At 38.5% G+C, this 26,412-nt stretch overlaps 1 protein-coding gene across 2 annotated transcripts in view; it reads left to right on the forward strand.

Moving 5' to 3' along the window:
* The first annotated feature begins 8,358 nt into the window (after window positions 1-8,358).
* Agxt2 (alanine--glyoxylate aminotransferase 2) overlaps window positions 8,359-26,412 on the forward strand; it is a 37,351-nt gene continuing 19,297 nt past the window's right edge. The window contains exons 1-7 of one of the 2 annotated variants that reach the window (XM_090332054.1): window positions 8,359-8,511; window positions 13,420-13,508; window positions 15,473-15,657; window positions 19,325-19,448; window positions 21,000-21,094; window positions 22,231-22,324; window positions 22,972-23,065. In XM_090332054.1, coding sequence (XP_090188180.1) covers window positions 8,433-8,511; window positions 13,420-13,508; window positions 15,473-15,657; window positions 19,325-19,448; window positions 21,000-21,094; window positions 22,231-22,324; window positions 22,972-23,065 — 760 coding nt within the window. In that variant the 5' untranslated portion in view covers window positions 8,359-8,432. The remainder of the gene's footprint in view (window positions 8,512-13,419; window positions 13,509-15,472; window positions 15,658-19,324; window positions 19,449-20,999; window positions 21,095-22,230; window positions 22,325-22,971; window positions 23,066-26,412) is intronic. The other variant, XM_090332055.1, reaches the window with a different exon arrangement.

The following is a 26,412-nucleotide window of genomic DNA, read 5'->3' on the forward strand; positions in this document are numbered from 1 at the left end:
AGTCAAACTTTGATGAATAGATACCTAAATAATAAGTTATGAAGCACAAAACTGAAGAGAGTCAGTAGATGATTTTTGTGGAAGCATCTGACTTAAACAGCAAAATATTCTCTGAGCAGTTGTAAATGTAGCTAAGGTGTCATAATATGAGCACAAGTTACTGGCAACTGTGTCGTGGATTTTTTTCAGCAAATGCTATAGTTTCCTAAGTGCCTACAACCAGTCTTGATAGTCAGTTATGGACTACAGACTTGCTGTAACTGGTCTTGTCTGAAAGGATCAGACTCTTACTACCCAAATAAAATCAAAACAATGTGATTCCTTGTCCTCTGGTGATCCTACTGACTTGGTGAATCCTGAGTTAATGAGTCACTAGAGGACCTGAACTCCAATGAGCACTTTGTTCTTGAGGAAATCTAGCTTATTTATTAATTTTTAGCTGCCTGCTGTTGCTGTACATTTTCAGAAAGATTTAGCCCTGCTTTCAGCACCTTCCCTATCTTCTCAGAGTATTCAGTTAATGGGAAAGAATAGATTTGCATAGGTCTTACAAAGTGCCTTTCATTTGTTAAACAATAAATAAATAAAAATATTTTAGTTCACAAGAGAAGTATAATGGTTGGAAAGTAAAATGTATTTTATATAGGAAAAAAGTGCAACCAGAAAGGCAATGGCATGATGATCTAAAGACTAGCCAGGGAGCAGTTAGTGGATTTTTTAATGTGCATTGTTTATCTGAATTATCACAAAACTAACGTGAGTGATATGAATCCCAGACTTTCTATTCTGAAACGTATTGATGCAGAGTAAAATAGCACTAAATTTTGTATGCCATAGCCCAAATTTGCACACAGATGAAATACTATTCATGAATTTGAATTGTGATCCCATCTGTTGTGGACACATTTGTCAATGATCGACCTGTGTGGGTGCATCAGTGGACAAAAATTGAGTTCTGCCTTTCTGCCTCAAACACAATGTTGTCATTCCAAGGATAGAAACCATGCATTCCACATCCCAATCTATGTCACAGCACTGCCACTTAACCAGCTAAATGGCCTTGATAAGTTCTTTCAATTCTGGCCTTTAGTTTCCTCTCTTCTTGAATAAGTGGATTGGCTTAAATATTTCTAAAGATATGTCGTCTAGCTCTGTTTTTATTTCCCATGCTTTGAGTAAAATCTTGAGAATGCAGGTCAAAGGCCCAGGTATAGTGCAGGAATGAGTTACTGATCTGCTTTTGATCTAAGCAATACATGACTGCGATGATATATTTTCAAAATTGCTTAACAGTAAACTAGATCATTTCTACAGTTCAGGTGGATTTAACGTCCCTGCTTCTCCCCTTCCTAGTTTTATATACTTTGAGCCTTTATACTCTCCAATTCCAAGGCCCATTATGTTTTCATTGAATTAGTTGTACACAGTAAGAACTACAGACTCTGCATAAAGCAAGATTATTCATAAGCAATGACCTTTGGCCTTGCAAGAGCTAGTCAAATGTTACATCATCCACACAGCCATGTCTAACCTGAGAGATACATGTATATATCCATTTAGAGACTTGCATGCTCAGACATTTGAACCCACTTTGTTGTTTAGTTCATATAAAGTCATAAATCCAAATTTATCTTGATGAATAGGTATGGGAAGTCTTAAAGCTAAATAAATCCAAATTCATCTTCATGACAAGGTATGGGAAGTCTTAAAGAGAAACTTAAAAATACAAAATAACTTCTCAGAGCGTAGGATCTAAATGGAAATTCTACTTGTAATTATAACCTGGATTTTCTATCATTCCTAGATATATCATCTACAAATCAAACAAGAGATCTTTTCTCTTCAGCAAAGTGATTTTTAGTCTGAGACTTTCATAAAATCTCCTACAATTAAAAGAAAAAGATAGAAAATAGGTTGTTTCCAAAATTTTCCATAAAATGCCAAGAGGAGTCACTAAATTCAAATGGCATTGAAAATGGTGAATCTGTATTCTTTTCAGCATTCTGACTTTGTGGCAGAGATGTACATAGTTCACACCACAGGCTGGCTGCTGTTCTTTTCAGTTGTGCCTTGATTTCCATTTAGGAAGCATTGAAACATGTAAAGTAGAAACCCATATCCTGCTTTTATGGTGTGATCAATGAATAGAGCAACTCAGCCATGAGGTAGTCATTAGTTAACACCTTACCTGCTGCTATTTTAAAAGAAAAACCTCTAGAGACTTCTTCTGGGCCAGTAATATCAAACTGGACCAGTAATAATCAAACAAAATCTTTAGTGGTTAGATAATGATACTTCACCTACATTGAGTTTTTCTTTGCACATTTTTCAAATCTGGCTTTGTGATCTTTCATCATGTTATCTAAAATGTAAACACTATTTGGGGAAAATGCCTCTGGAAAAAGAACTATAATTTGTTTTGTAAAATTCCTGAAAAAAGGAAGCTAGGAATTTGAATGGTAGAGTGCTTGCTTAGCATGCACAAAGACCCGGGTTCAATTCCTTGGTACCACATATATTGAAAAAGCCAGATGTAGCACTGTGGCTCAAGTAGTAGAGCTCTGTCCTTGAGAATACCCAAGGACAGTGCTCAGGCCCTGAGTTCAAGCCCTGGGACTGGCAAAAAAAATTCCTGAAAAAAGTGATTTTTAATGTTTAAAAGACACTACCTCCCCTTCACATACTAATGACTTTCCTTCAAGGCTGCTTGTAGTTTAGAAACGGAAGATGTTACATCTCATGATTTAACTGGTTTTGATGGCAGAGTTTATGTATTTGCCAAGGAACATTCCTTAATTTAAAGTAATGATATATTATTTTATACAATAATGCTGTTTTGTGATTCAAGATCATTATATACCATATTGATATAATATATAATCCTCATGTTACAAAATTCATCCTGTAATATTAAAAAATATTTCAATGAGTTAATTTCATATGAACATGTCTAGTCTGCAAAAATAATGTGTTTTTTAAAAAGTGATCATATAGTTTTGTTGAAACTGTGAATGCACTATTTTTTTCCTTAATTTAGCTAGAATTACTATTGTATGCCACTGTACAGCCTTATCTGAGATTTTAGGTGTATGAAGTGCCACCCAACAATTGCTTAAGTGTTAACCTCTTAGCTGCTTTCTGTGACCATGGAGCCTTCTTGGGTGTTGTTTGAGTCATAAGGCTTGCTTGACTGCTTCATCATTCATTTTAAGTCAATTTTAAGAGTCTTATGTGGAAACCAAAGCTCTAGAACCGGCCGCTGAGTGATTGTGTCTTCTGTAAAGCCATAGCCAACTGAAGACTCTGTCATAGTCATAGCATAAGATTGTGTGTTCTTAAAGCTACCACTACCTCTGCTCTTCCCCTTTCCCAGAAAATGCCAAACAAAATTACCTAACATGAAGTCGGATATTAAAAGTGATTATTATAATCAATAGGTGGTTTTTTATTTATGTTAAAGAAACATGTTATAATTTACCACTTTCCAGGTTTATTCTAGGATTTCTAACAAACCATTTTTACCTTTACATATTTTATAAATAGCGGCCAATAAAATTCAAAAAGACTACATAGTACATCAGATTTAGCAAACAAGAAAACCATAAAGTGCAGATTCTTTTCTTAACTGTGAATCTCCTCAAGGTAATTATCCTAAGCCATGATAATATATGTCCTTCTACTGAAAATACCCAACTCAGTGCCTGGCTCAATAATTGTTGACTTCCCTGTCTATCTTTCCACTCTTTATTTCATTTTTTTAAATGATCAGACTTACAATGTGCATGGTTGAAGCAGGTTTCTTGAAGACTTTTGCTGCCAAAAAATATATCTTCATAAATCTACAATCTGACTTCTCTAAAAACTATTCCCCCTTATTTGCTGTTAGTCATTAATATATTATGGTATTATATTGTGGGAAATATCAGCCATTTGTCAAAAATAATCTTGTCTTGACTTTAAAACTCATTTCTATGTGTTATTTTTATAAAATGTCGACTTTTTTCTTCTTAACCTCGAACAACTACAGAAAACTACAGTCATCCAATTAACCCTCTCCCAGATTTTCATTCTGTAAATCTTTGGTTATTGCATCTTGTGCTTCCTGTTTTCCACTGTATATTTATTTTTTCCTTCCATCTGTGGGGAAAATATGGAAAGGTAAATCTTTGTCATTGCTTTGGGAGATGCTAATGTATACTAATTGCTATTGCATGACTTCATTTTCACTGCATGCCAAGAACAATGCTTGCCAAACAAAATCTTAGACATCCCAGTGTAAAGTGGTCATTCTATTTCTATTTTGTATCATTATCGTAAATACTCAGCTCAGTGCCTGGTTCAATAAATGTTTATTTCCCTTGCCTATCATTTATCTATTTTTATGAGGGGGCGAGGGAATAGAGTGGGGCTGAATTTTCTTCACAATGTTTTACTGCTAAAGGATGTATAATCAAGAAATTGTCTCCATACATTCAGGGCAAAACATCTTTTCATATTGTCCTCACCTTGAAGGACAAAATTCCCTTGCTTTGCCTGTCTCTGTCCCATAAAAGGCTGCTAGAAATAAAGTGATGTGGAACTAGACACAAAGGAAAAACAATAAGAAAGATCATCTGAATACTATGTAAAAACAAAATCTCAAAAATGGAATCTCTTTGAACAGTGTGAGTTGCCAATATCAGGAACTTCTTTTCTGACAAAATTGATTATCTTTTCAAAAGAATCTACATCTAGCAATCATCTACTGTTTATGCTTGTGTTACATAATTATGTCCTTGTTAGGGGGTGCTTTACAACCCCTTAATTTTCTAGTGCAGTGCCTAAAATTACAGAAGAGAAATTCTTTCTCTTATCAGTATCAAGTTCTCAAACTGGCTTCAGGCAAAGAATCACTAACACTGCCTTTAGCCCATTCATTTATATTTTTAAGTTACAAAATTAGAATGTCAATCAACAAACACAGGCCCTATACAACTAATGCTAAGCTAGGCATAAAATAACAATCTAGTTTTCCAAAAGTATTGCATTAAATTCCTAGAAGAAGACAGAAACTATACCTCACCCCATCTTGACAGAATCTCACTGTTTTTTATTCTGATGCCCTTTGTATTGTATATAAGTTCATCTGATTTGGGGATGGAAAGGAGAATCACAGAAATGGTGAGACAAAAGACAAAGGCAAACCAATGCAAAGTAATACTCACAAGACAATAAGTTGGAAATGAACTTTACAACTTCGTGGAGAGGGGAGCCAGGAGGGTGGAGGGAAAATTGGAGAAGACAAAGGAGAGAGTAACAATGTTTCATGAAAATTGTACTCATTTTCTTACTTATGTAACTAACCCTTCTGTATATCACTATTACAATAAAAAAAAATAGAACACAAACAAGGTTATAGTAAAGCCATCAGCACAACCGTGTTCATTGCAGTGCTCTTCCCCATAGCCAACATATGGAATCAGTTCAAATGCCCCTCGGTGGATGAATGGATCAAGAAAACATGGTATATACACACAGTGGAATTCTACTCATCCACCAGAAAATGATATTGTACCATGTGTAAGGAAATAGAAAGACTTGAAAAGGATATATTAAACAAAACCAGACCCCGAGAAACATAGGTTGCATGGTATCCTTCATTTGTGGTACACAGAATGTGCCTATAAATCTAGAACATGATTTTTTAAAGAAAGAAAAAAATTACACCCTAAACCTATTTGTAACTAAAATATTCAGGCTTGTACTAAAACATTTATCTTGGGACACATGGCACTTTTTCCAGACACAAATTTTTGTGCTTATATTCCGGCATCTCTGATTTTATTTCTTACTAATTCTAAATCAGAACTGAGTCATCCAACTTCCAGCAGAACCAAATGGAACATCTCTGTTCTTCACTCTTATGAACCCCCCCAACCTCATCCTATTTCTTTGTTCATTTGCCAGGCCTAAGACTTGGAAATGCAAACGTGCTTTGAGGCCCTCAAAAGTTCTTTGGATCTTCTGGAAAAATAAACAAGAACAATCAAAAGAATAATTTCCAAGTCTGAGACATAGACAGATTTTCCCAACAAAGCTGAAGCCACAACTCTCATGCCAAGGATGGATGCGTACTTCCTGCTTAGAATAACCATTTACTCTCACTTAGAACTCCACTCATTGTTTAAGATGAGGAGAAAGGAGGGGAAATAGAGAGGATGTGAAGTTAACTATTACAAATTGGATCAAATTTTAAGTTTCTGTACAACGAAGTAAATAATTGCTAGACTCAAGAGACAACCCACAAAATCAGAGAAATTTTACTAGTTATTCCACAGAAAAACCATTAGTATTAAAAATATCTGAAGTCAAAAACTCAAATAGCAAAAACATAAATAATTCAACTAGTAAATGGAAAAATAAATTTAATATACAGTCTCAGAAGTACAAATGCATGAAATGTTTAAGATCTTAGGACTTAAAGGAAATGTACATCAAATCCCACCTCATTTCAGTGAGAACAGTATTTATCAAAAATTAATAAATAGAAAAGTAAAACAGGGGCCGGGAGTTTGGCCTAGTGGTAGAGTGCTTGCCTAGCATGCACAAAGACCCGGGTTCGATTCCTCAGTACTACATACATTGAAAAAAGCTGGAAGTGGTGCTGAGGCTCAAGTGGTAGAGTGCTAAGCCTTGAGAAAGTCCATAGACAGTGCTCAGGCCCTGAGCCCAAGCCCAGGACCAGCAAAAAAAAAAAAAAAGAAAATACAACACAATAAAAGCTGGAAAGGATCTAAGTAAAAAGAAACCCTTAAACACTATGGTGAGAATGTAATGTAGTACAACCACTATGGAAATCAACATGAAGGTTCCTCAAAGACTAAAAAAAAAGCTCTACCATATGATCCTATCATGCCACTGTTGGTACATCTGAAGAAATGTAAATGAATATGTAAGAAAGGCATCTGTGACACTACAAATTGTAGAAACAACGTATCCAACAACCAATGAATGTATTTTTAAAAAGGATACATACACAGGCACACAGGCATGCATGCACACACACAAATGGAGTTAATCAACCATAAGGAAAAATCAAATTACTTCATCTCAGGAAAGTAGGTGAAACATGAGATCATCATGTTGATCTAGATAAGCCAGTCTTATAATCTAATTGGCAGCCATGTAAAATCTCAACCTAGGCAAATTAACTCTTCTGTTTGAGCTGTTTCCTAGTGAGAACAGTCTGTATAGTGTTTGGTTTCTTCTGAGGCTCTGGTTTCATCTAGTATCCATAGGGTGGGGTTTGTGGGCAAAGTTGGCTGTGATTTCTCTCCACTGTTCAGTTTCTCAAGAATGTATGTGGTGACCAGAAGCTTTCTGCCTGCGAGTCCCAGCCTCCACCACCTTCAACTCTCTAGTCATGGGTCAGAGAAGCCCTTTGAGTATTCAGCAATCTGTGTCATGGCTCATCACTTTCTGCACCTTCTTTTGCACACTAATTACTCGCAACCACCTATTTGTCATCTGGGAACTCTCCTATCCAGCTTCTCTACTTGACAGATCAAATGGAACAGTCCATAACTCCAATTAGTTTCTCACCATGTGAAGCTCTCCCAGGTTCTAGTTCAATGTCTTCTCCACATAGTTAGACTTCACTCTCTAGGCTAACACCTTTCTGTGCCTTCCCAGGAAAAGGACAATGCAGGCCATTGCGACTCTTGAAGCTGCAGAGGAGCTACTCAAAAGGCTGGAACCAAATACTAGGAAGAAGAGAGAATTTTCACAGCACTGATGGGCTATGCAGACTCCAGTATCCCTTCCTGGTTAAATGAAAAGTTCTCAACTCCCTGTGCCATTCAAAGAAATAGCAAGATCTAAACCTATCCTGTATTTTCCTTGGTTATTCTGTACTCTCTTCTTCCTTTGAACATTTTCCTTCACCATTGTACTTTCTTTTCCTTTAAGATCCCAAAACCAATTTCTTCGTTCTGAATTAAGGATACTGACATATTTCATTTCTCATCTTTGCCTCCTTTCAACAAATCCTGAGCATTCTCTCACACAAGTATGGTCCTCTTGCAGAGGGCAGCTCACCAACATGAGCCACTGATGTCATTACAAAACCTTTGCTTCATTTGCCTATCTCACCTTTCTCTCCTCTCCCTTCCTATTCACTTCTGTTTCCCCTTTCTTTCCCTCTCAGTTCCTCCCTTCTTCTGCCCCTTAACACCTTTCTCTTCCCATTTTAGGGTACTCTTGTAGGCACTGGCATGCCAGTCTAGGGTTTTCCTGAGGACATTTGGAATCACCAATCCGGGATTCCTGATAGCCTCCTCCTCCTCCTAGTCTCAAAGTCCAATGGGTTAGTGAACAGTTGGAACCCATCCTCCACTGACCTGCTTCCACTGGAGTTCTCAGTGCAGTTGCAGTGCACGTACTTCCTCAGAGAAATGACTCTAGCCTGCAGATACTTACAGAGGGCCTTGCACCTGGACACCTCCTCTCTCAGGACACATTCCTTTCTGAACTGTGAGTGGAAATGAAGGGGACATGGGTCAGCAGAGGGAAAAGTCTAGAAGGTGATGCCTGGAATTGGGCATGTGTGCCTGGAGAGGGTCTTCTAGAACTGCATGTAACAGAGGAAGTATCTTGCCCTGAGTGATTCCATGTCCCCCTTTCATAACCAATAGACTGGCATGCTCCCTTTTATTCCAAAATGAAATGTGTCAATAATAAAAGCAGACTGTGCACAGCAAGCTAAGTCTGCTATAATCTAAAGAAGAATTCAAAGGAATGCAATTCAAAACAAAGTGTTAAATTCAATGCATGAATGCCCTGGTGTGACTTCTCAAAGACATAAAATATGCTCACAAATTTCTATCGTGTAGGGTGGGTAGGATCGTAATGCTCCTGTTGCGTTCACAAAGAGACTCTGAGATTCTCCAGACCTGCAGCCAGGACTCTCCCCAGGACCAGTTCAGACCCTCCCCTCCCCAAAAGGTATAGGACACCTGAGGAGAAAATGGGCCAGGTGACACTGGCAGCTTCCTATTTTCACATGGATCTTGGCTCTCTGAATCCCCACCTCCATCTCATTGGCGTCCTTCCTACAAACAGAAGCTTAATCGGCTATCCATCTGCATTATGTGTGGGTCATAGCTAAAGTTCATGTGTCTCAGGCTTTACATGGGCGTAGGGGGCTTCTTTTCCATTCTCCACTTCAGTCAATTCTGTCTTTGTATTTCTCTTAACTTTCCTTTTGCTCTTTCCTCTACTCCTCTCCTCTTTTTTAAATTTTTATTGTAACTAATAGAAGGGTTATATTATATTCACCAGATAGAAGATGCAGTACTTAACAATCATTGCTACCCTTTCTCATGTTTTTGTAACTATTACCCTCACCCACCCCCTCCCCTCATCTTGTTTTCCCCCTTCTCTATCTTATTTCAAATAAACATATATACAATATATCAAATAATCCTCTCCTCTTTTACCTCCTCCATTCCACTGCAATGTTGTGAAACTCAATGCATGCTTGATTAACAAGTAACATAAAAAATCCATTAGTGATATATGAAAAAGAACAAATTAAAGAAGGCAACAGAAAATATAATAGGGTTGTGGTATCAGTAGGCAAATTAGTATCCGTAGGCAAAACTAAATGTCATAATCCTTCCTACTGTAGTATCCATAGATGGATATAAATGTGTACATATGGGTATATCATAAGGTAGTACTATGTAAACTATTAGCTTTGTCTTTCTTTTGGGAGTACTGAAGACTGAACTCAGGGCTTTACCTTTGCTGAGCAGGTATTCTACCACTTGAGCTAATGCTTCCAGCCCTTTTCACATTGGTTATTTCCAGACAGCATCTTGCTTTATGCCTGGGCTGGCCAATGTGTGGCACTCTTACTTGTGCTTCCTCAGGTTGCTGAGGATAATAGATGCCTACCAGTGACCCCAATCATTGTGCTTCCCCCATTACTGAGATAACAGATGCATGCCACCACATGCATGGTAACCACACGGTGTGGTTACATAAGCCAGATAGAGTACAATTCTTTTTGGACAATGGCATCCCTTCCCTCCCTCTCTCAGCTGTCATCTCCCATCCCTACCCATGAGTTGTGTAGTTCATTTTCAGACATGTCTAGTTCACCCTTTATCTCACCATTTCTGTGGTTCCCCACCCCATTCCTTACTCTCCCAAAATTAGATAAATGATCCTCTCCTGAGAATCCTCCTTTGGTCTTTGGTGCCTAGAGATCTGTATAGTCTATCATGTCCCAGTGTATATTGTTTTACTTTAACTGTTCAGGTGTGTTTACCTGTACACTTATAGATACATTCTAGTTACCACAGTGAATCTTTCATAATATATTTTATTTTAGAAGATGAGAAAACCCTTGATAAATATTCCTTCTCAATTGAAAACTCCTAATAGGATTAGAAAATCTTTTATCATTTTAAAATAATGTCCCTGAGAATTCCCAAAGGGCCACAAAAGTTGGTTTCTTTCAATTGCTTTACCAGATGGCTTTACCTGTTTAATGTTATTGTTTGTAGAAAAGAAAACTAACTTTAAGTGATTTCTCTTCTGTGAAACTGAGACTAAAGTAGCTGGGAAATTAAATACATTTAGCCTACTTGGCACTTACATGAAAGTGCTGTTCTTCAGATTGAATTTGTTTTTAATTTCTTGAGTTGTTCATGTGCAATGAAAGAGAAACTGGTGAACTGAACAAAAATCAGTAGTTATTATCTGTATTTAGTCTAACAAGACAACACCAGATTAAGTACAACAATAAAAATGCCAATTCTGAAGCACTTGAATTCAACACCATTATAGTAATCCAAATCTGAGCTATCCCTTCTCCCTCCCAAATGACACAATGTCAAAGAAACCAATAAAAGCTCTGTTGGCCCTTAACCTATGTCATCCTCAAAATACAGGCTAGTTGAAATAAAGAATGAATGCAACTGTCTAGATACTTTGATTTCAATTTGTTTTTCACAAATAAGGGAAACTGAAACATTGTCACTTATTTTTATTCACCAGTTGTCATTATTATTACTATAATTTTAGGGTTTTGTTTTTTAAGAGGGATGGTGTAACAGGAAAGAGATTTTCAAGTATTAAGACATTATTTCACTTAGTGATTAAATCTTTCTATACTGTATGTTTGGTTGACATCTATCTCCATTCTTTCCTATCTTTTCCTTCCTTCTATCCTTCAAGTAGAATTTTATGCTCATCTCTTTGTTCAGTCAATCAGTGAGTGGATGGATGTATGAATGAACCTGCTTCAACTGTTATAAAGCTTTTCTGTTGAACTAACGTCTCTCTCCAACCTACTCTCATAATTACCAAAGCAATGGAGAAAAATAGTTTACAGCCTCCTCAACAGATAAGTCCAATTTTCAGATAGGAAAATGAGACTGAATAAAGGGATTTTAAATTCTCAGAAATATTGTTGTTTTTGAAGGCTATCTCAGAACACTAATTTAGAGGCGCACAGTGAAAAGCTTTTGATACAGTGAAATTCTCAGAAAACTTAAGCTATCATTTTTTTTGTCATTTCTGTGCATGGATAGAGCAAAGCTACTTGCTTTTAAAGTAAGAGCAAATTAATGACATTAGTGATTATTTAGTACAGAAAAGTGAATGGGACATCTTTGAAAGAAATATATTCAGACCTATCAGTTTCCAGTTTCATTTAGAAACCTAGTTGTTCACTGAGTTCTCAGGACCATGACTTCATCGCCCCACAAAACACCACTATTATTATTCTTGCATAGAAACCTTCATGCTTAATTAGAAGTGCCACTTCCTCAGCTCTTTCCACCTGTAAATTATCCTGATACTGAACTTAAATCTTTCAAAACATAGAACACTTTTCCAGAAGTGCTTATACCTCTTTTTTGTTTTTGCTTTTGTTTTTTAATTGTTGGGGGTGATATATAAAGGAGTTACTTCTCACACATTGATACCCCTTCTCATGTTTTTGTCCCCGTTTCCCTTCCCCCACTCCCACCCAATCATCTTGTTTCCCCCCTTCCCTTCCCTATTTCAAATAAACAAACATATATATAATATGCCTCTTGAACTCTGATATTAATTCCATGTTTCCATTCCAGTGCTGCAAAGAGGTGAAAGGAATGACAGGGACTAATGTTGGACTGGTTCTTGTTCTTGTTTTTCTTGTTCTTCAAGTAATCAACTTGATGAGCTTAAACAATTAGTTTACCACTCTTGGCATATCTCTAAAATGGCTGTTTTGCTGCCCAACCCTCAAGCTTAAAATCTTTCTTAGGTCAAAACACTTAATGACTTTTTTCTGACTCAGCTTTCTCCTTTCCAGACGGTCTTGTGGATGACAGCCTATTGAGGTTGGATATGTTGACTTCCAAATCTGTTTGCAAGTATTAATTCAGCACATTGCCTAACAATGACATTGGTGACTAAATAGTCATTACAGAACAAATAGTCAACAGCCATCAATTCCACATTTATTGAGAACCAACGAGCATCAGACTGGCACACGCTATGATTCAGGCACTCCACAGATCAAAGCCTAGAAGGCTCCCCTGATGTCATATTGAAAGGATTCCTGTCATATATTGGGCTGGCAGGCATTGTGCTTATTCAGAGGATTGCAGTCCACATGGGTTGGGTCAACAGACAGTAGAGGGCCTGATGTAGGGAAAACCCTGAACTTGCCCCAGCATCCTCCATGCTTCTCTGGATTACTTCAGGACAACTATCTTTGTTTTCTTTCATCTAAAAAACTTCATGATTGAGAAACCTGTTTTTTTATTAAAGAATTTAGTAACATTGATTTTTACATCATATTTCAAATGTCATATTTAACAAACAAGTATTCAAGAAAGGAATCTCTATATACAACCATTGGCACTTAGATTTTAAAACATAATTAAAATTAAGCTGAAGGTTTGTATGTCATAGATGCATATTAATCTATGTAATAAAACATTATGTCTATAGAGTATATAGCCCATCGTAGATTTTTATGTCTTTGTAGTTATGTTTTTATCTCCAATACCATGTCCATAACATGAGAAACCTGTTTTTAAATTCAAATTTAAGGATCTAAGAATCACAGTTCAAATCCAGCCTGGGAAAATATACCCAAGACTTTTATCTCTTATTAAACCAGAAAATAAAACTAGAAATGGAAGCATAGCTCAAAGTGATAAAGCTCCAGCCTTGAGCAGAAAAAGCCAAGGAAAAAACTCAAGCCCCTGAATTCAAGCCCGAATCCTGGTACAGGAAAAAGGAAGGAAGAAAGAAAGGGAGAGAGGGAAATAGGGAAGGAGAGAAATGGGAAGGAAAAAAAACTAAGAAAAAAATTGCCTAATGACCTTGGGTTCAGGTGACTATATATGATTGTCACCTGAGTCGTTTTGCTTTTAGTAGGTGCTTCCTGGACTCCTGCATTCATGCACAGTCTTCATACAAGACCTAACATGCCACCGTGTGACTTCTCACCCCCAAAATACCAGGTAGGACTCAAGGCTTCAAGGAACTCCCAAAAGTTGATTCCCCTTAGGCAATCCCAATTCGGTGTTTTCTCAAGAAGAACCTATAAAACATCCTGCTAGACACAAAGCTGTCCCATCCTAAATATTGTGTCCCTTAACTCATTGGGAACATCTAAAACCTTTCTACACCATTTACTCCCTGAGGAGGAAGCCTTCCTCCTCACCCAAGCGTGCACGACAGAGACTAAGCTGCTTGAGGAAGAGACTGCCCATATGATATACAAACTGCAGGATTTCACATATCACAAGCATGGTGACACACATTTACTTTTTTAAATGGTCTCATTTCTATTTACTTAAACAATGCATAATGTGATTATCCCGAATCTTCCACAAAAGTCACAAAGTTAGCTTTGTGTTGTCAGAGTCAGATTAGATTTGCTTTTTTTCTCTTAGGCACATACATACAGAGAGACACAGGGAGGCAAAGAGAGAGGAGGAAGAGAGGAAGGGAAGGGGGAGGAAGGGAGGGAAGAAGTTTATTCTACATAATACTCATAGATCAGAAATTACAGAGCCAATAATCAAGAAGAACCGGCGAAGAAGAAAAACATGGCAGAAAAATTGTGTGAATTGTGTGATTAAGACCAGGTGCTAGAATGTAGCTCAGTTATAGAACACGCCCCCAGAACAACTAAAGTTCTAGGTTCAACCTTCAGCAGTATTTTTTGAAAATGAGTAGTACCAGTTCCTCATTTATTTTTATTTTAAAGGAAAAAGAAAACAGAAACTAGCAAGTGGCACTGGTGACTCAAAGTGACAGAGTGCCAAGGCTCAGGGACAGTGTTCATGCCCTGAGTTCAAGCTCCCAATAAATAACCTACTGACAAATAAATAACCTAAAGCAACAAGAATGACATTTATTTCCAAATGTTATTTTTCATTACTAAAATAAAGCAATTCAAAGTCCAAAACCTAAGTCTTCTTCCTATCTTTACTACAGAGGAGAAGACCAAAAGACCACAAATAATGATTTTAGTGAAGAGAAAGTGGTAGAGTGCTCACCTAGCATGCATGAAGCCCTGGGTTCAATTCCACAGAATCACATACACAGAAAAAACTGGAAGTGGTGCTGTGGCTCAAGTGGTAAAGCTCTAGCCTTGAGCAAAAGCAGCTCAGGGACAGTGCCCAGGCCCTGAGTTCATGTTCTAGGACTGGCTAAAACAAAAAGAAAAGAAAAACCTGGGCCGGGAGTTTGGCCTAGTGGTTAAAGTGCTTGCCTAGCATGCATGAAGACCCAGGTTCAATTCCTCAGTACCACATATAGAAAAAAGCCGGAAGTGGTGCTGAGGCTCAAGTGGTAGAGCTCTAGCCTTGAGAAAGTCCAAGGACAGTGCTCAGGCCCTGAGCTCAAGCCCAGGACTGGCAAAAAAAAAAAAAAAAAAAAAACACCTTAGTCAGGTATACAGGCCTCTAGGGAGGAGAATGCAGAAGAATCAGGGGTTGAAAGCTAGCCTGTTCATAATTAGCATTACCTTAACTCAGAAACAAAACACAAAGTTAATTAGTTAACTTTAAAAATGTACAAGAAGTGCTAGGAGCATGACCTACTGGTAGAGTGCTTGTCTAGCATGCGCAAAGATCCAGGTTTGATTCCTCGGTATCACATACATAGAAAAGCCAGAAGTGGTGCTGTGGTTCAGCAAGAGCTAGAGCTCTAGCCTTGAGAATACCCAAGGAGAGTTCTCAGACTCTGAGTTAAAGCCCCAGGATGGGCAAAACAAACAAACAAACAAACAAATAATGTAGAAGAAGAGTGCAGTTTCTTCCAGTGAGGATGTGGATATCCCACTTGTGGGCCACTACAGGCAGCAGGTCTGCATTCGGATCACTAGAGACGAGGGGCCCATATATCAGCCTGCCCTTGACCTTGTAAGGACCATGTAGCCAAGGAAAAGGGAGATTTTCATTCTGTCTCTCCACAGTCAATGCCCTACAACCGTGTCCTAGAGATCCATAAGCAGCATCTTTCTCCAGTGGCAGTGGAATATTTCCAGAAGCCATTGCTGCTTCACCAAGGCCACATGGAGTGGCTCTTTGATTCAAAGGGAAACAGATACCTGGACTTCTTCTCTGGAATTGTCACTGTCAGCGTTGGTCACTGCCACCCGTGAGTATCCTCAGGAGCCAAGGAGTGGAAGGAGTGTTAGCTTCGCCAGAATAGTTGTATCCTGATGACTCAGAAACCTTGATTCTCATATCCCAGACAGACAGACAGACAGACAGACCAATCTAGTTAGATAGATGATAGATAGATAGATAGATAGATAGATAGATAGATAGATAGATATAGATAGATACATAGATACATAGATACATAGATAGACACATAGATAGATAGATAGATAGATAGATAGATAGATAGATAGATAGATCTGATATGTCAAAAGATTCAAAATAATTTACAGCCTAAGCATCTTCTTGGTGGACTTAAAGAGATGGATTGAAGAAAAGAGATTGCTACCAAGACATGTGGAAGGGTATCAATGTATGTGAATTAATGCACCTTCTATCTGGCAAATATCATGTAACCCTTTTATTAAATACAATAAAAAATATTAAAAAATAAATAAATTAAAAATAAAAAAATTAAAAAAAAGAGATTGCTGCAATCCTAGCTGGACATAGAAATGTCTGAAGCCTTGCCCATCAACACACTCTGTCAGGTCCCAGTTGCTCTCTTGCAGTCATTCTGTTTTCTCCTTGTCTCTCTTTTTGTGACAATCTGGCCAATACAATTAACAATAGATAAGAGAGGGAAAAGTAATGTGTCTGAAATACATTGAATAAACTTTTCATCTCAGCAGGAGCCTAAGGATCTCTTCCTCCAATGTCAGGAGGAAAAGCCAGTTGTCTTCTGGCCCTGCCTTTACTTTCTCCTCCATGCCTTCTCTTTTGTCTTCTGACTATAGAAGGCACTAGTACCATACAAGGCCCAGGGAACATGTGAAATAAATTGCAGGCACAACTTTAGGCACAGTACAAATTCACACTTTCATTAAGTCTGTTCAATAATCTTGACATTGTTTCTAGGGGTGGATGCTGTAACTGGTTTTATGGTCTTTGCTCTTCTGATCTCCATCTGTTGTCTAATCCCAGTGACTCCAGGTTTTTTTTGTTTTGTTTTGTTTTGTTGCCAGTCTGGGCTTGAGCTCAGGGCCTGAGCACTGTCCTTGGACTTTCTCAAAGCTAGAGCTCTACCACTTGAGCCTCAGCACCACTCTGGCTTTTTTCTATGTATGTGGTACCGAGGTATCGAACCTGGGCCTTTGTGCATGCTAGGCAAGCACTCTACCACTAGGCCAAACTCCCGGCCCTTGACTCCAGTTTTTTCATTGGTTGTCTATCTTTCTATCTGCTTTTTTCCTCCCTGATTTCTCACCACAGAATTGTCATGTAACCACTACTATCATCTTTATTGAGTTACTCTATTTCTGACTGATTCATCCTTCTTAGTATCATCAGCCTTTTTGATCCCTCATCAGCCAAAGTCTCTCAATCAGGCTTTAAAAACTAATCTACTATAGTCAGAGATTGGGTTTTCCACTACTGCCTAGAACACATCCCACTGCATGCTATTCCACTCGCAGCTCAAAACCAACAGAACCCAACATTGAATCCATCATGTCAACAAAGCTAGCTCAGTTCACAACTTTGTTTCTTCAAGAAGCACATGCAAACCACCTGCTTGTGAGGGTGCAGGGCAGCCAAGCAACCATTATTTCCCTGGAATGGTTCCCAGGAACAGTTAGCTCCTGGGGTTTTCCCTGAGTTCCAGGTAAAGATGCTACATTGGTGCTGGACTCATTTCTGCCCTTCATTTCCTACAGTCAATCTGATACAACAGAACAGTTTCTCTCCTCTGAAATATGCTCCCACTCTACCAATTGTTCTTTCTTTTTCTTTTTTCTTTTTAATTTTATTGTAAAGGTGATGTACAGATGAGTTACAACTACATGAGTATAATTTCTTTGAATGGTGTCATCCCCTCCCTCATTCTCTCCCAGTTTTCCCCTCCAGATTTCCTTCCCCCGTCTCAAGTTGTATAGTTCATTTATGACATAGTGCCTAGTGTTCATTGCAGAATTGTTTACCATACCAAAATATGGAACCAACTTTGATGCCCCTCAGTAGACAAATGGATCCAGAAAATGTTGTATATATACACAATGGAATTCTAAGCTTCCATCAGAAAGAATGACACTGGCCCCATTCATCAGGAAAAGGAGACTTGTAAAACATTACAGTAAGCAAAGTAAGCTAGACCCAAAGAAACATAGTTTCCCTCATTTGTAGTAGCCTATAAATCTACAAGTAAACCCAATGGATAGTAAAAGACAAATAACTACACTTGGCCATGATTAAACAACATTCTAAACATTCACACAATGAGAACAAAGATGGCTATTCTTAGGAGAAAATAAAAGCATCATATAAAATGATGCTTGTCTAAATAAACTCCAAGAAATAGAAATAAAAGGTTTATTATTATTATTATTATTATTATTATTATACTGGCTTCCATCCTTTTTTTCTTTTTTCCTTTTTTCTTTTTTTGGTAATTAATAGAAGGGTTACATTATATTCACCAGATAGAAAGTGCATTACTTCACATACATTGATACCTTTTCTCATGTCTTGGTCCCCATTTCCCTCCCCCCCACCCCCACCCCTCATCTTGTTTTCCCCCCTTCCCTATCCACTTTCAAATAACCAAATACGCATATATCCAATATATCAGATAACAAAGTGAGATACTGTAACAATATGAGATAACCAAGGGACAGCAAAAGAGATGAGAACATAGTACATTAAGAACAACAATCACTCATTATATGGCTTTTGTTTCTATATCCTAGAGGTCCTTTCATTTTAGTGTCATACTATTTGGCCTTATGTATCTAGGTTTTGCTTTTCTAGTCAGTGCTTGATGCACAAATGTGGTGGAGTTTTTATTCCCTGACAGTATAGAAATAAAGCTAGGAGTAAAATAATGTAACAGAGTTCATTTAACGAAGAGAAAGTAAAGGCCCCACAGGAAAATGAGGAACGGTTGCCTGCCTTGTACTTCCTAGGCTGTTGCTTTATGTTACTCCTGTCCTTCCTCTTCTCCTCCCTTTAGGTAGTTAGATCATGACTGGCATGTTTGAAACAAGCCAGACTCTCTCTCATGAGCTAGCCTGGCTATCTGGGGCTTTCCCCCCCAACCTCAACCCCACAAACCTACCTACTCTTAGTTCCTTCAGTCTTTCAAAATGAACCTTCTGATTGTATAAAGTTAGCTTAGTCCTTTAAGGAATGTGGCTCGTCATTACAAAACTGTTTATCTAGACTGGCCACTGCTCACAGCCAGGTGAGCTTTTCCTATCAAGGAAAAGCTATTGCTCTTGAATTCATGTGCTTGTTATAACTAAAGACATTTAGAAAATAAGATGGAAAGATACTCAGGCTTACCTCTTAGCCATGTCCATTGTCCAGAATGCTCAAAGAATAGTGAACAAGAAAACATAGAGGAAATTCTCCATCCAAGCTCCTTCCGAAACCAAGAAGTTATTTTCTGAAAATCCCTAACAATCACTGTGTCTCCTTTTGAGCATTCGTATTAGGGAGGAATGAGATAATACATCCTACTACCAAACACTTCTAGAGGTTGAGAAATTGGTTACTCTTGGGTGTGAATGAATTTTGCCTCTTTAAACTCTTACAAAGCAGACCAAGCCCTACTATTTGTGTGGAGGGAAAAGGTAGTGTGTAACTCCAATCTTCTGTTTATCCAGGAAGATAAATGCAGTGGCACAAAAGCAGCTTGGCCGCCTGTGGCACACGAGTCCTGTCTTTCTCCACCCTCCAATGCATGAATATGCAGAGAAGCTCTCAGCACTTCTTCCAGAACCTCTTAAGGTACAGTGCTCTCAGCCAAAGGGATAGGTGTCCCGTGATCCCCAGTTGTTTGCCCAAGGAAACAAGGAAAAGGGCAAGAAATTTAGTCTCTCCTGAGCTATCTGCTAAATACAATAAATGGACTCAAGCAGGAGAAAGAATTTCATAAATAGCTAGTGAAAGAAATTAATGTTCACTTTTGTCAGCTCTGGGCCTCTGTCTCTCCCCAGTTGCTCTTCTTACTCCATCTTTAGAGAAATCACTCCTTAGGAGCCCCGAAAAGGCCCAATGTACTCATTTATAACTTAAAAAGATTTTCTTCTCTTTGCTCTATAACTCTTATGCAAAAGTATTTGTGAATCTTCTCTTACAAAGAATGGAGCCAACACCTTATCAATTTATCTAAAATGTATTTGGATGATATTGCATCTGAAATGAGTGAATTTGTAATCTGAATTGAGATATGAAGATATTTTGGGGTGGGGGAGGAGAAGATGTTGGCCAAAGTTTGTATGTAGACATTAAATGAGTTAATACATTTGAAAGACCTAGAACAGAATCCAGTATCTGGTTTTAGTCATTCTTTTATTGTATAATCTGATACACTATTCTTCTTTTCTACAAAAGACAGGACAACTTGGAATCGCCATGACTTGTAATCAGATTCAGATGATCAAGGAAAAATAAAAGCAGAGTAGTTAGCCAAGTCACGGAGGATATCTTCTAGTCCCTGACGGAGCAGCACACCTCCCTTGGCTCTTCCCATTCTTTTATCTGGGCTCTGCTGAATGTTTGCTTGTTTGCTCATTTGATTTTTCAACACTCACACCACACAGCAGTCAGGCAATGCCCCACCCCTGGGCTTGCAGCACCAAGAGTCCTGCTTCCTTCCAAGTCTTCAGAATCAGGTGGAACCAGATAGGTTCAGGAACCAAGAGAGCTGATCCCAAAACCCTCAGTCAGCCAGTGTCCCCATCCCAGCACCTGGCAGATGAGTAAATAAAGCCAATAGAAGCCCAGAACCTTGCACAACTGTGACTGTGTCTAAGCCACTTATAATTATATTAGAATATATAAATTGAGCAAAAGAATGGGTTTCACTATGACATTGTATAATGCACTTCTTTCATATTCATTCTTTCATTGTTCTTGTTTGCCCTCTCCTACTTCCTGCTGTTCCCTTCCTCTGTTCCCAAGTAGTCCTCCTTCCTCCTTCTGTATAAGTGATACTTTTCTGGTTGTTAAATTTAGATTCTACATATGAGAGAAACATACTTGCTTTTCTGAGTCTAGTTTATTTTTCTCACCTTGATGGTCCCCATTTCTATTCATTTTCCTGGAAATTATTATTTCATTCTTTTTTCTGCCTGTACGTTGCTATCTTTGTTTTTCTTTCAGTAGCTGCTCAATAAAGGGCTGTAGGATTCATATAGCAGTTCAGTTGTGAGACTTCTTAAGTAACCCAAAGTGATTTGTCAGAGGCTGAGATGCACAGTCTTTAGCATGTTGAATGAACTGTCCAACAGGTAACTATATTAAAGTATGAACTCATATATCTATCTTCCCCTTCAGGTCATTTTTTTGGTGAACAGTGGCTCAGAAGCCAATGATTTAGCCATGCTGATGGCCAGAGCACACACGAATAATTCAGATATCATTTCTTTCAGGTAACTATACCTTCTCAAATATCAAATATTAGTAGCATTGATTGGCCTTAGTAATAAATGCTGAGTGATGCCAATATTAAATGTACACCTCTAGATTGTAGCATGAGGTGTTTACTCAGGGGTATCTTTTCCAATTTTAAATTTTAGAGCATAGTCAGTCACATGAATATGATAGTTTTGATAGCCTCAGTCAAACTGGTTTTATAAACCCTAGATGGCTATAGGAGCATTGAAACTAACACTAAGAATTTTGTTCACAGTTTTCTATCTTAGCACATGTAAACAGAATCAAGATTCATAGAAAAGGTAGAAATAGTTATGGTGAAGGTTAATAGAATAAAGAATCCCCTTTCAAACTGTCTTGACATAATTTATGTCTAAATTCAAAGATTCTATATTGTCCTTGCTTCCTCATATATAATACCATTTCATATAAAGTGCACATACAGTAATCACATATAGTAATGCATATACAAGTAAGGAAATACTTGCTACCAAAATATGACAATAAATCATATGCACATCCAAGTAAGTTTGGTCTAGCATAATGAAGTATAGACAATCAAAGTCAGAGTCTTTGATCTAAGGATGTAAAAAACTCCTTGGAAGTGGCACTGTAGCTCAAGTGGTAAGCAAAAGAGCCCAGGCCTTGAGTTCAAGCCCCACAACTGACAAAAAAAGAGATCATTTTATGCTGTGTACTGGTCTCTTACACCTGTAATCCTAGCTACTCAGGGGGCTGAAATCTGAAGATTGTGGTTCAAAACTAGCTTAGGCAGAAAAGTCCATAGGACTTTAATTTCCAATTAATCATAGAAAAAGCCAGAAATGGAAATGTGGTTCAAGAAGTAGAGTGCTAATCTTGAGCAAAAGGAACTCAGGGACATTGCCCAGGCCCAGAGTTCAAGCCCTAGGACCAGCCAAAAGAATTCTTTCACCATTTCAAATCTATGGCATCAGTTAAGTATGTTTCTATAGCACAGGCGTAGAAGAGGTCTGTGAAGTCCTCAGAATCGAATGCTCTTGTGGTTCTAGTTCATCTTCAGAAAATTCATAGACTTGTTCGTGTTCTATTCAGGCCAGTTGTTAAAGGGAAATGAACTTGATCCCAACCTCCCACTGTCTTCTCTCTGCAGAGGAGCCTACCATGGATGTAGCCCTTACACACTGGGCTTGACAAATGTAGGAACCTACAAGATGCCACTCCCCAGTGGCATGAGTTGCCAGTCCGTGAGTATTACCATTATTCTCTGGTTTCTCTAACAATGTCTGGATATGTGAAATAATCGATCAGATCTTCCTATATTAGATTTAGAAACTTGTCACTTATTAGGATTAGAACTTGTCACTTTATTAGAATTAGAAGCTTGTCTGTACTCATAGGGTCAACTTGACTAAATTAATCATTAAACCATTGGGAACAAGTGTTTCTTAGAAAGGCCTTCAGAAACTGAGTAATAATGACAGACTTTGAAGTTTTATGTTGCTTGTAAGTCCAGTCTAGTAAACTTGCAGCCCTGTGAATGTTGAATACACAAATTTTTCATAGTGTCATCCCTCTGCTCTCACCTTTACTCTCCTATTCTATACCTCTTTTTTTCAGCATCAAAATCAGATATCTAATTATCCTTATTTTTTCTGATGCCTTTATCCACTAAACCCTTGAGAAAGCTGCTTTGAGACAAAACTGGAAATCCTTTTTCTTTGGAGAGTGCCCACATCCGTGATTTCTAAGAAGAAATATCTCCTTAAAGCAGATTACATTTTTAGTCCTAAATGAAGGCGGAGTGAAGAGGGAATCTCAATATCAAATTAAGAAGCCCTTTTGCCTTGCTGGTGTTTATGTGTTGCCCAAGTTCTTCTTTTGTCATTTGCAGACAATGTGCCCAGATGTTTTCCGTGGTCCTTGGGGAGGAAGCCACTGTCGAGATTCTCCTGTGCAAACAATTAGAAAATGCAGCTGTACACCAGGTCCAGCGGGGCAGGGAGGAAGGGTTGGCATGGAAGGTCAGGACGGGTGAGGCACTTTGAGAAGGGCTACATTTAGAAAACTATTGAATCCTACCTTGCGCCTACCTTGCTTTACCAGCAGAGTGCCCATGTAGGTTTGGGGGAGAGGGTCTCATAGACTCATGCTCTCAGAGACTGACCTTCCCGCTACTTATCACGTAGCTAGGTTCTTCATTAAAGGGGGTCTATTAGCTCTCTTAACAGTAGGTCTGCTAGAAACTTGAAAAGAAAGCAGGTGATGGGATTATACACCAATTTCCAATGGGAGAAAGGAGGAAGGGAAGGGAATCTGGACGGCTGTCTGCTCCAGGTGTTGGTGGCATTTTACATCCCTGTTTGTTTTGTTGTGTGCTGCGATTGAATTGCTATTGACCTCAAGGCCTTGTGCTCTTACTGGGCTTTTTCATTCAAGGCTGGCACTCTACTTGAACCACACTTCCATATTCTATCAAAGGTCTTGGTCCAGGTATAACAGACACTTCCAGACCCCACTACTGGCCCATCAGTAGGATATCAGATGCCCTGTCTCACCATTCCCATCAGTATAGGAAGGCGCTGTCTTACATCACACTGTATCTTGAGTTACAAGCAAGAAAGTGCACAAACTGGATTTTACTCTCGAGTCTACAGCCAGTGTTCACTTCTGCTTGGAGAAATATTTGCTCTTCTAGACAATAGAGTAAGAATCCACAGAAGCACCAAACGCTTGGCATTTGAGTGTCATAAATTCTCTACCCTATCACTGAAAGCAAGGATGTCTGTTGGGTACACAACGCTCAGGTCAATATAGTAAAAGAAGAACACAGCATATTTTCTTCTGTAGTCAGATAGGCTGATCTCTTTGAATCGATCTTCTGGCCTAATGGCTGTGGCTTTGAAGTTGGGGGCAGGGAGCCCAGTGTTGGCATTTCCTGAGAGCATCATATTGTCTGCAAGGCCAACCTAAAACTCTTCAGGACAGAAATTCTATCAGCTAGTCAGAACGAAGATGTCAATGAAATACTTTTGCCAGTCTTCAAAGCTCACGTCACAAAGTTCTCTACTGACATGTCTTGCAAAACTTTCAAAGGCAATCTTACAAGAAAAGCTTCTACTTGGAAATCACATTTTATCTACATTCTTTATTCCTTCTCACGTGAAGTATAAGAGACCTGGAAACTTCATCATCATCTGTTTTCTTTTAATATTTTCTTTGTCATCAAGATCTGTTTTAGTTTTGTCATTGAATTCCAGGACTTTTAGAATTACTGTGCCTAAGTAGTTCTAGTGGAAAGGACTGACTGTCCTACCTGAAAGACAATGGCACAGGATGCGTCACCGAGTTCAGAGCAACAATGCAAGATGGAAATAAGAAAAAAAAATCAGCTTTAAAAGGAAAAAGACTCACAGATGCCTGCAAAGCCCCATGGAATGATGGTGAAATGGAAATAGGAGGATAGGAGGATACAAGTATAAGCCCTATGACAAGACAAGATGACCTGGTCACAATTAGAAAACATGAGGTAGTCTAAAGCTATCATTCAAAGTTTCCATTTTAAAGATGAGGTTACCAGGTAACATGTACATGGTAGCATTTAATCCCAGATCATCTGCCCAAAAAGCTGGTGCCCCCCCCTAAAAAAACCCTATAGCCATCCTAGTTCACACTGATGTGGCAACAAGATGAACCCAAGCTGAAAAGGCATCTCTGCTCTGCCAGCCATGAATAGGGAGATAGATAACATCATGATATCTAGACCCAACTCCCAGCACTGCCATAGCTCACTTAGAAGCAAAAGTTCCAACTTCCGCTTCCTTTTCTCCTTTGTGAAATAGAGATAGCATTATCTGTGCCCCATTCCTATCACAGCACTTCAGGAGATAGAGGCATACACAACTTTCTGCAGAGAAGGCTGCTGAAATTTAACTCTGCATTTGTGTAACATCAAGAACTAAATTTTTTTGATCCAGCTCATATTCCTTTGTCTGTCTACACAGCCACAGCACTCAGCCCTGGTTAAATCTTTCCAACTCTTGAGTCGATTGGCTAGAAAGCACCTTACTGAATAGGAAACCAGTTGTTCCAGAGATAAGAACAAGAATTCCATCCCTACTCTATGTTCCCATTTCTCTCCATCTTCTCTGCCTCCTCCTTCTTTAAAATCTTCTCTTCTTTAGTCCATATTGAGAATAACCAGAACCCCACAGCCATATCTCTAGTGCTAAGCATATTCTGAAAGGTTGTCTTTGAATTAGCTGAAGTCTTACCATCAAGGGACAAGATGTTATCATACATTCAAACAATGCTGGCACACAGACATGCACCCCAACCCCTCCACAGCTTTTAGGGTGATCAGAGTGTTTGCTCTTTGTTGTCTCATTTTTGTATTTCCACGTTTATCCCAATTATGTCAAGTGCTTTCAGAACAGAGAGCTCTGGTTCTCAAGTCTTCTTAGCGTCCACAGGTCCATACAGGAACCAACCATGATGTAGATATTTTCATTACAGAATGATATACCAAATTTCATCGTAGTCACGGACATTTCTGAACCTAATATTGACATTTATATGCATAACCTAGCTCTATCTGCCACCCCTGAATTGTCCTCTCTGCAGAGGTTCATTCAAAGCTGTCACTTGCTGATTTCAGGATGAAATTAACCTCATCACCTACCACCTACTCAAGGTTCCAAACCTGGGACAGATTGTGTCATTCTTCTCTCATTGAAGGAAAAGTTTTGTTTAAAAATAGTTGGTTTCATCTTCATTTTTCACTCTGTTAACTCTTTCTGTACCACCACTCTAAGACAGCTTCTTGTAGTCAATCTGTTGTGTTATCCAGTAGAGCACCTGCATCCTGCGGTTGTTGCCATGGAGACGATGGATGCAGTAAACCTCTCCAAAGGCAGCCTGACCTGGAGTTCTAGCAAGGAGAGCACGAAGTGTGAAAGAGAAACAAAACAGATGATCTCTTCATCGAGCATGTGGAACACAAATCCTAAAATCGAGCAAAGGCTCAAGCAAAACCTCCCCCTGCTATGGGTTTTCAAATTTAAGCCTTTGAGGTTGATTTTTTTTTTGCTCTATGTATTTTATTTAACGAGCTACAAACTGTGCTAAATCTCAGAAGTATCATCTTTTGTTTGGCCATTCCTTTTCTGTCCTCTAATGCTGTTTTCTCTTCCTTTCCTTACAAACATAAGGAAGTTTACTCTCTAACGTAGTTCTGTCTTCTTTCCATCAGAATACCATCTCATCCAAAACATACTCTCTTCATTCTGTCTCCTTTTCATTACTTCCTTCATCCTGTTTCTACCTCTAATTTCCA

This window comes from Megascapheus bottae, chromosome 4, assembly GCF_031878675.1.
Source record: "Megascapheus bottae isolate mThoBot1 chromosome 4, mThoBot2.hap1, whole genome shotgun sequence".
Taxonomy (NCBI): Eukaryota; Metazoa; Chordata; class Mammalia; order Rodentia; family Geomyidae; genus Megascapheus; species Megascapheus bottae.